The sequence below is a fragment of the Mercenaria mercenaria genome, chromosome 9 (assembly GCF_021730395.1).
Source record: "Mercenaria mercenaria strain notata chromosome 9, MADL_Memer_1, whole genome shotgun sequence".
Classification (NCBI taxonomy): Eukaryota; Metazoa; Mollusca; class Bivalvia; order Venerida; family Veneridae; genus Mercenaria; species Mercenaria mercenaria.
Window position 1 is genome coordinate 57,531,158 of NC_069369.1, and position 10,966 is coordinate 57,542,123.

Below are 10,966 nucleotides of genomic sequence, written 5' to 3' on the forward strand. Positions count from 1 at the left end.
AGATTGTAGATTTACTAGAGTTCCAGTTCCGCAACTACAATAGACAATTCATAGCTTTACCACATTCAGACACCGAAATAAATGGATGCTTTAACACCACTGTCTTTACGATTGTAATTTATGATTGGTAGAAATAGAATTTTCTTACGCCCTCAACATTATAAACATAATGTTTGTCATTAAGACGAAGTGTAAAGAGAGTTTCAGCTCGAATAGACAATCAGACTTATAGACAATTATACTGATTGTCAAAAAATGTTTCTTTGTAGCTTTTGCTGAGATTTATACGCAAATAAAATACACCATACACCAAATGTTGTTACATTTTGGGGATAATACAGGGAACGAAAGTGTACTTTTAGAGGTTAATAACACCCACGAAAAGTCAACAAATTGTTCTATTTTCACACGTTGTTGTCATAGAGAGATGTCAGAGGTTGCTGTCCTTGAAACGTTTTAACGGTTTTTGTCTTATAAAGAGGTTTTTGGTTAAGAAAAATTTCAGAGTGTGTCGTCCTAGACAGGTTTCAGTGGTTTGTTGTCCTAGAGAGAATACTGATTACAGAGAATGCTATTTTATCACGGGAGGTTGCAGTCATAGATAATTGTTGTCCTAGAGAGGTTTTTGTCTTTGAGTGGCCGTTGTCCTGAACAGGTTACTGTGTCAGAAAGGATTTGTCAACCAGAAGTTTAAGAGGTTCTTATTCTAATGAGGTTTCAGACGTTGTTGTCCGAAAAAGTGCTTAGAGGTAGTTGTCCGAGAGCAGTTGTTGTCCTAGAGATGGATGGTGTTGTCATAGAGACTTTGTTGTCTTAGACAGATTGTTATCTAAGAAAGGTTAGTGTCTAAGAGAGGTTTCAGATAGTATTTTCAAATAGAGGTTTTGGAGGTAGGTGTCCTTTAGAGGTTTCAGAGGTTGTTCTCCTAGAGAGATTGTTGTCAAAGAGACATTTCAGCGGTTGTTGTCTTGCAGCGGTTTTAGAGGTTTGTTGTTTTACAGGGAAAGTTGACTTACAGAAATTGTTTCAGAAGCTGTTGTCTCAGAAGGGTTTCAGAGGCAACTGTCCGAGAGAAGTTGGTGTCCTAGAGAGGTTTTTGTACTAGAGAGGTTTTTATCCTAGAGAGGTTTCACATGTTGTTGTCTTAGCGAGGTGTCAGAGGTTGGTGTCCTCGACAGGTTTTAGAGGTTGTTGTTCTTGAGAGTGTTTTGTCATAGAAATGTTGATGTCTTACAGATGTTGATATACTAGACAGTAGACAGTTATTTAAGAAAGTGTGTTGTCCTAAGGAGGGTTTAGAGGTTGTTGTTCTTGATAGGTTTCAGAATTTGTTATTCTTGAGAGATTTCAGAAGATGTTGTCTTAGAGCGATTTCAGAGGTTGTAGTCCGAGAGAGGTTTCTGAGGCTGTGGTCCTAGAGAGGGTTCAAAGGTTGAAAACTGTCCTACAGTGGTCTAAATTGCTTTCTGTACTTTTAGCATGTGTAAACGTTGAGTTCTGCTCAACCCGGGGCTAGAGGGTGTGGACGGTAGCATGCATTTCCACTACCGTCCATGAACAGGCTCAATGAAACCGAGCCTGCAACATTTTCGTTTGTTTCGTGTTGAGCGACCTGTGAAGTTTCCACTTTTCGCTATTTTATGATAACCAACAGTTAAAGGATAATAGATATAATTTCTTTTGTTTTCAGAATAGTCAGGAACCAGGGGCAGGGGCCAGTTAAGCATTTGGCCCGGGTACATTTTTTAAATGAAATAGATGGATGTACTTTACAGGCATATATATTCAACTGGTTATTTATGATGTTTATAGAACTAAGGATTCCTGCGTATGAGTAATTATTGTGTATAATAAATATGTGCCTGAATCGATTTTCCTAACTCCGTGTAGACGGCCGGGTCTAAAATCTTACCTGAGGTAACGGAAGTCAGACGAAATGGAAACGGTCATCCATCCATCCAGATTCAGCTCAAATTTGCGGAAAAAGTAAACGGTTAAGAGACACTTTTCTTCCCACCATTATTGTCGTCTGGTAACATGCTTTAAAAAAAATACATGTGTTTTGGGTCAGTCATTTGCAGATGATACGGTACAGGTAGCTTAAAGTGTGCATTTTGGGCCATTTTTGCCTCAAACTTTAGTGTCCTGAAACCGGTGTTTTACTCATTTTTATCACAGAAGCAACAGATTCGGCAGGCTGAAAATGTCACACAATGAAGTGCTAAGTATATGCAATACATCCTCTCTACACTTGCCTTGAATTTATCAAAATTAGAGTTTTTTTATGATTTTTTTTCGCACTGGAATCAGCGCCGATATGTGAAATTTTCAAATCTACTGTCCCTTGCCCCCTTTATATGTTACTACTGCAGTTTCGATTCCACTTTTCGTATAGTTTGCCTCGCGACCAATTTAATTTGATAAAGCGTACTAATAAACTCTAACCTGCATATTGTTTGAAATTATTTTGTGTAATTATGACTAGATTCTTTACATATTAATCACTAACGCATCATTCATGTAATCGTTACGTGGCACAACTCAGTGTTTGATCCATTTCCGGCATCTCAGAGACTTGTTCGGACTTTATCATCATTCACAGAAGAAACAGTTGCCGCCGGCGCGGTAACTGGTAATTTCTGTTTATCTTAATATCCGGCTCCAAAGCACCGCTGATTATCATTCGAAATCAAGCAGATCGAAGCTGACATCCAGGTCTTTCTCGTTTTTATTCATATTAATAATTGCAGTATTGGCTCCTAGTGTTTACATCAGCTGTTCTACATGTATAACTAATTTGAATAAAGCTACCATGGCCTTGGAAGATAGGTGAGCGGGACTTGTTTTAATTGGACACTTTGACTCTATACCAAGTAATCAGGTAGACAGTGCGTGTATTAATTAAAAAAAATAATTCCAAACACTAAGTATAACACCTTGGGTGACATTGACCTTGGGTATAATGGACACAGTCCCCCTGCATAAAAAAGGCTTTGTTTGTATGCTGCACAATGCCGAAGCCGGGGCGAGTAGAATAGCACCCATATTCTTCAAATAGTGGCGCTAAAAATACAAAGAAAAAAAGAAAAACAATGTGTCCTGTCAAACTCAGCGGAATAATTATATATTTTTCTCGTATGTTTGCGGAAACACGCATACAGATTCTATTTCTTGTCCAAGACAAGGACATCGTTGGTGAAACAGACCAATAAATACTGTTTGACTGTCGCAAGTAAAATACAATACAAAACTTATTAATTTATTAATTAATTGAGTACAGTGTATGGAGCTTATAAGCCCAAACACTTCATCATTTCTTTATTGGATAGGCGTACAGTGTTTTGCCGAATAGTGGAACAGTTTTATATCAAGTTTTACGACTAGGCGGCCAGTGCATAATTCAGATGCATGTTGGATTAAACAATATTTCAACTATTCAGGATTGTAAATATTTGTAGGTATAAACTCATGTGTATGGATTGATAATGAAACATTCAGAAGCGGTTCTGACACGAATATCTTCGCAATTCCAAAATAATGGGCATTTTTAGCCTGAATGCTTCGTCTTTTGCTTTGACCAGCTGTGTTTTTGGTGAATATACGTTATAATTTCAAGCGTTAATGTCTATTTAACGACTGTGTGTTGCAGAGACATTTATCATACACAGAAAAATATATACAACAAGAATATTTATTTCAAATAGCCACAGAAAAACGTAAAAATACTTACTACCGACAGCTTCCAAAAATTTGAAAAAAGAAAATGAACGCCTACTTTTTGGCGACTTCCGTTTGGGCGTACAGAGAGTCTATACACTGTGTGATTGAAAAGAAAATAATATGCCTTAAAGTTTGCATATTGTCTCGTGTTTATCAGAGGTTAGAAATAAAAGGCTTCAGTGCAAAAAAAAAATAATAAAAAATACAAGAATACCTATCAATAAATTGCCTGTACTTCCTGTGATGTGTGTTTAATATGAGTTTTATTTGACATGTAAGCAAGTTAGAAACAAGTCGTTGCATTTATCTACGTTTTATATTACTACTTCTTTGCTTTAAAGGTCAAGCGATCGCTTGTTTGTAAAATGTTAATTTACATGTTTTGTCAAAGTGATTAGGTGAACTCTAGGCAATACGCAAATTCATTATGCAGGACATTTACTGCATAAGTCATGTGCTAAACTTTCATGCAGTTAAAAAATGCTGTACTTCATATCATAAGCATCAATGTATTTAGATACTCTTATTAAAGTTGTACGACAGTTTATAAATTGTTCTCACGTTTTAGATTTTTTTACATTATAACACTTTTTTTGGACCAAGATGTTCACGTCTTTATCCACTACATCAAATATCAAACGGATAACATGCTCCCTGCTTCATTTATATGTTGAAAATCCTCAAAAAATAAAAACAAATTTAGTGCTTTTGAACAAAATAATATAAAATAATTGTCACCAAAGTCAGCCACGTGTATTGTCGAGAATTGTTTTCAAAATTGACAATGCCGACGGATTATCAATTGGATAAAGTTTTGAGAGACGTAACCCAAGAGGCATGCACTTTAACTTAATTCAAAGGAAAATGTTTAGAATGTGAACTTTTTTATATCAAGCAAACTAGTTTTCTCTCATTTCTTGTAATGGAACAGATATTTCAGGCATTTTTTAAAAGTATGACTTATACTAGTATAAGGTTGATATCAGATCTGTATGTATTAACATCTTATGTTTTTCGTTTGGCGTGAAAAATCGTTGCGAGCCCTCATTTCCTTTGAAGAGCGCCTCTTGACAGCGCATATATTTCTCAAGGGGAATGGCCGTTTTTTCTGTCATAATCGCGTTAGAATGATTTCATTTGGAAAGGGCTTGAATTACCTTATAATTTTACATATATTTCAAATTGCAATTACATTTTGTATTACAACGGGGAACAACAACACATTCTAAAAAAAGCCCTAGAAGATTTAGAATCATCTTATTTAAGACACTAATTTTCATTTTTTGTTTATAAAGAACCCTTGCCAAAATCATAAAACTAGCCTAAAGTCTACATTTCTGCTGTCTGTGAACAGCAGAAAAATGTCACTCTTTATAACGAAATGCAAACACACAAGGGGTACATAAAGTATCCATATCATTCAAGCTGACCATATAAAGTTATTATTGAACATTTAAATTTGGTAAGTTACGCTTGACTGAGCTACTGATATCGAAAGCTGTCGTCATTACAAGCTGGCCAGTCAAACTCCGTGACCTTAGAAATAACCTCTGACGTTAAAACTATTCTTTCCTAATTGAGGCGACTCTCTGACTGAACGCGTCCGTGGATTACATATTACTAAACCCGAGGATGGTTGATTAATTCTTTTAATATAACATAGTATGTACAAACAGATAGACATATATCAGCAAATTTACATGTAAACAACTAAATATTATCGTTACCTTCAAATGCATGGTTAATATGTGAAAACAAACCCCATTGCGGCCCTCTAATTATGCCTAACAAATTCACGCATCGAATCGTAATGGATTGACCGGGTCAATGTCTTATTGCCGTATTTACTCAACGAAAGTTGTAACAGATTTAATTTGTTGTTGGATTTAACAATTTATGTTAAATAATAACTAGCGTAAATACCTACTTGACATATTTGGCAGTATAAAACAGACATTGCAACCAAAATTTTACAAGATGATCATTATATATTTATATAGATGTGCCTAGAAGGAACTTTTGCTATGCTTTAACTTGTATGAACAGAGGGATGGATTAATGTACATAAAATAGACTGAAGAAATACTGAATAACCCGAATACACTTAAGCATGTTAAGTGGACAGTATAAAATTTAAACGCTTCAATGACTATACTGTGCTGTATAATAATTCAAAATAGAGGTAAACAAATTTCAGCAAGTATTGTAAGCTTTTCATTTAAAGAGATAGAAATTTTTGCATTTACTTTTATTCAAAAGAACCATTATACTTAATTATCTCGAAATACATATTTAGTCATTCCTACAACAATTGCACAAGGAACAATGTCGATATTTTAACCCGTATTTTTCAATAAATTCTAATTTCATATTTGATCAACCACTGGTATTTGATCAACCACTGAAAAGGACTCGATAAGTAAAGAACGTGCATCCCGTAATAGAATATAGACAATGTTACGTATGTCTACACATCCTAAATCATTATTAGAAAATTCTGGAACAGTTGTTTCGCAATGATGATGATCAAATTGTTCTCCACATTTGTTTTGCACAGACCACCATTTGCCTAATACCCTGTTCTTAAGCATAAGAAATGTCGTGTTTGAGAAGGGCAAGATACACTGCTGCTCAGCTCTTGCTGAATGTAGACACCACAGCTTATGAAATAATCGGAGGAATCTCGCCATCTTCATGTAAATAGTCGTTATAGAATTCTGTAAGGAAAAAGAAAGTCTTCGATGGATAACATTTAGTGATTTTATAATTTTTGTTTTATATAGTAAATAACGATACCACCAGTTACGTAAAGCTGATGGAATTACTTCTCAGACATAAAATATGTTTCGTTTTAAATAAATTAATATATTTTAATTCTATTAACAAAATAAAACACACAACTTGCTGTAAAATATAACTAAATATTATCACTTAAAGAAGACAATAAAATACTAGTAAACTGACAATATAATTGATCAAGAAAACAGTGCAAAATTTTACACCCTTGTGTTGTTAACAGATGTTTTGCGATATATTCTACATCTTGCATTTTTGCGTAATTAAATTCTAAAAGCTGGCGAAAGTTCAGGAATAAATAATTACTGAATTAAATCACACAGAGAGATAATATATAGCTTAGTTAATTTTAACGTACATCACTTTCAAACTCATTCACAGTCTCTATGCCAAGGATGTTGGTCAAATTTTCACGTTGCAGTTGTTGTATATTATATTCCCATTTAATATATTCCATACCCTATAAATATAAAACATATTTAGTGAGCAAAGCCACTGCGCAAAGCAAAGCATTATGCCTTAGAGGATAAATATTGTTATTTCTTTTATCTGCACTGAATGAAAAATAATAATCATTGTTCTATTACTGTGTACATGCATTTCTAAAATTAATGAAATATCTTATACCGAGGCAAGTAAATGGATATTTTTATCTATGGACACATCGCACGTTTTATAGTATCTTCGTATGTGCCGGAAAGATAATCATTCAAATTGGGCAATACCATATATCATTCGAAGGGGTGTTCACTGACAATTTACTGACTGAATAGTGAACAGTGTATACCATGATCTTGGTCTGCACTGGTCGCAAAAGCAGAATCATTTGCCGCTAGCAGGCTAAAGGTGAAAACCACAAATCAACCAGCACCTTTTCGATATAGATCAGTATTTTAAAGACTATTTACGTACTTTGGCTCAAATTGATTGTCAGTTGCGAAACATTTGTAGATAAAGCAAAAGTTGTTTACATAATATTTTATCAGCTGAATGAAAATATCACATGCAAGAAGGGTTCTCGTACTTACAAAATTCGTAATTTCGTTTTCTAATAAATCGATCATTCGCATCGTATTTCTTCTCAAATTCCTTTTGAAGCCTCTAGAAATGTTGCAAACTTCATTCGTTAGGGAGAACGTTGTTTGAGGATGTGCTGGATCGTCGCAAAGATTGTGCTGAAAAATATTATCTTGCGGACATCTCCAATGGCGTGATGAAGAAACTGAAAGTAAAATTTTAATGTAGGAAATTACCTTTTTCATCAAAAATTAAATAACAATTGACTATACTAAATTATTATATAGAAAAGGTTCGTTTAAAACATAAAAAGACAGAACAAAAAAAAAAAGAAAAAGAAAAACAACGAGAAAACTGCTTTACAGAAGTCTGGCATGACAGTATATAATATGACTACAGCTTCGATTTTAAAGTAATAATACACATTTTTTTTTACCTGATTTATCAAAAATAATTCAATATAAATCAATTGAAAATGTGGTTTACGGTTCTTAGGGCACAGGCACACTGGTAGGACATGTAAACAAATCATATTCTTAGCATGGTTTATATTTCATAATTCGTTATGAATACAGAAATAAAATTGAAAACGTTGTTACTCGATATGACTAAAGAAAAAGGAATATCTTTAGACGCTAAATGTCATTCTTACTTTGTTTGATAACCATAAAAAGAAATAGTTGAATAATTAAATATTTGTCGTTCATATTTTTATTTTCTTTGGCTCTTAGCATATCAAATACGAGATAAAATATACTTACCAAGTCACGTTTTACAGAGCCTTATATACGGTATTATGGACAACTCTCTGGATTTTCAAAATGTAATTCCATGTTTAAATTCCCTATTTCAGCTTTCCCGTGGTTCCTCATAAGTTCTGTTGATTCACTCTATTAACATTTCTATGCGTCAGTGATTTGCTCAAAATAAAAAATATTCAGTAATTGTAGATTCTTATATCACTGCCTCTATTGACTAGCGCATAATGGTATTTCAGTAAACAGCTAATAGCGCTCCTTTTACAAGTTGATTGACAAATATACGAAAACCTTTCTATCTTGAAAGTTAATAAAGTATTGTTTTAATTTCCAACCACCGATATTTGACCCCGCGGTTTAACCAGATGATTATAAGATAAAAATGGTATGAAAAAAATTCCTCTTTCCATAGTGTCCTACATACTCGTACAGTTTCGTAACTTTTATTGAACAAAACGTGACTGCATTTAATTTATAGAAATATGAATGGTAACAACTTCCAATTAATGATACATATGCAGATAAATTTCAAAATATTTTAAAACCAAGACACATTAATTATGCACAATTATAAAACTTTTCATGTTTATATTGTATAAGACGGATTAACGTTCTAACCAACCCGAAGCATTAAACGGGGGAAACCCACAGGTCACCAAACATGACAAAAACTAAAATGTTACAGGCTTGGTTTAACTGGTTTAACTGAGCCTTTTCATCGACGGAAGTAAAATACATTTGCTCATGTTACATGTACCATAACAGAATTTAGAGAAATAATACGGCGGAGTAGAAGGAACCTGCGATGATAAACTATAGTGCAATTCTTTAATAGCGGCGTATGATCCCCAAAGCAAGTAATGAAAGAGACAATGGGCAAAACTACACAAACTAGAAATTTAGAGCAGGAATTCGAGGTTATAGTGCATTGCATATCATAAACACTGTCAGAAGAAAACAACGCAGGCACCATATCCAAAATGTGATCAAACAATACCAAACACTATGAAAGCGGGAATATTGGATCAACCAAAGCCATGTTCGAGCTAAAAAGCCTAACCGTACCATTAACATAAAATTTGTATTATTCTTCATTGTTAAACTTGTTAATTGAATTTATGCAATACATTCGTTCATAAAAAGTTGAATGTCGTGCGCAAGCTAATACAAATTACTTGGCCGCAACATTAAATTTTACTAGTACTGTGCGTAATGTCCCTTCTTCCTGCGAAACTTGTGTAATTTCCACCATGGAAACACAATTTATCACGTATATTATGTTCCGGGTCAATATATTGACCGCGTAAACTTCAAAGACCATCATTACCTTTTTCCCCAGAAGACCCTATACCTGGAGGAACATCCAAATCTACATAATTCTGGCGATCAATTGTGCGATCCTTCTACCCGTGTGCGACCAAATCTGCATAGCTTTGTTTTCGGATGATTTGAAACAGTTCGAGGGAACCGACACTAACAGGAGCCGAAATGGAAACACTGCTGTCCGGATTTGACTTTTATGAGTGCCATTTAGTACTTTGACAGTCTTGTTATAATTGTACGACCTTTTGTTTACGCTACTCTAGGCAGTGCTTTGTCGCGTTCCGACAATCATTCGAGTATTCCGTAGTGAACTTATCGTTTTTATTTTTCGGCGACGCCGTCTAAATTCGTTTTCGTTACCTATGCCACGTGACTTCAGTTTGCAAATCAAACTACTTGATAACGCATTATAGATAATTTATCAAAATGGAACATTAATACAACACTCTGCCTGATTGGACGAGAGTGCCAATTTCTTTCACTCTGTTGATTGTGCTACGCTGAGTGAAATGTAGACAAAGCGTTTATCCTAAACAACGCTGTTCACAGTTTTAAAGCTAACTTTGGCTCAGTATATTTAGCAAGAATATTGATTTATCTCAAAATGATAAGTAAGTCTAATAAATATGATAAAACCCTGTTCAAATACCAACATCTATCAAATTAAAGAAAGAGCTGAATACGGTCTGCGTATCACATGAATAAGGGTGTGATAAGAGTCTTTTACATGTATGTAGAGAAGTGCTTTTTAAAAGATTTTCCTTGTTACAATTGTCGTCTGTATATGAAAAGGTTTCTTGATTTTGTGACTTATTCAGATTGCATATTAAAATGAGTACTTGTTTGCTTTGATATATTTGTTATAAATTATTTAACTGATTTATTATATATGAATATTTTTCTTTAGTATGGTATGCAAATATTGAACTCAGTTGAAATCTGTTTCATTATAATATATATGCTATATAATGACTGAATCTCATTACACTGAAATGAAGGTACGCTGTATACAGTTTATCTATGTGATATGACTACGGTCAAACTTTGCTTATGAAACAGAAATATTGAAAGAATTACAATTGTATGTTTTGCTTGACCTTCACTTGTTTATAGGTGTGACGTCATTGTCCAAAGATTCATGAATAGCGAATATGCATTTGTTAAAGCTGGATCAGTTGGCCTATTTTAGAAATAAATAAAAATAATAAATATAAAAATCCTTTAATTGATTGTTTCTCATGTATTCTAATCAAACTTGATTTGTAGCATCTTTATTAGGCCCGTAGCCAACTTTGTTCAGCTGGACATTTGACCCCTTTTAGGGGTTGCTAGAGCTAAAACTAGAAATGCCT

At 34.0% G+C, this 10,966-nt stretch overlaps 1 protein-coding gene across 2 annotated transcripts; it reads right to left on the minus strand.

Annotated features, from left to right (window-relative positions):
• Positions 1–5,351: 5,351 nt before the first annotated feature.
• Positions 5,352–8,516, minus strand: LOC123548009 (uncharacterized). 2 transcript variants are annotated; one of them, XR_008372543.1, is made up of 4 exons: positions 8,295–8,516; positions 7,545–7,738; positions 6,875–6,976; positions 5,352–6,437 (listed from the first exon to the last, which is right to left on the minus strand). XR_008372543.1 is itself a non-coding variant. In XM_045335255.2 (4 exons), the coding sequence occupies exons 1-4, from the start codon at positions 8,238–8,240 to the stop codon at positions 6,087–6,089; spliced, it is 702 nt and encodes a 233-aa protein (XP_045191190.2). In that variant the 5' UTR covers positions 8,241–8,258; the 3' UTR covers positions 5,352–6,086. The 2 variants fall into 2 exon arrangements, 1 of the variants encoding a protein (XP_045191190.2); XM_045335255.2 differs by lacking the exon at positions 8,295–8,516 and adding an exon at positions 8,186–8,258.
• Positions 8,517–10,966: the final 2,450 nt, after the last annotated feature.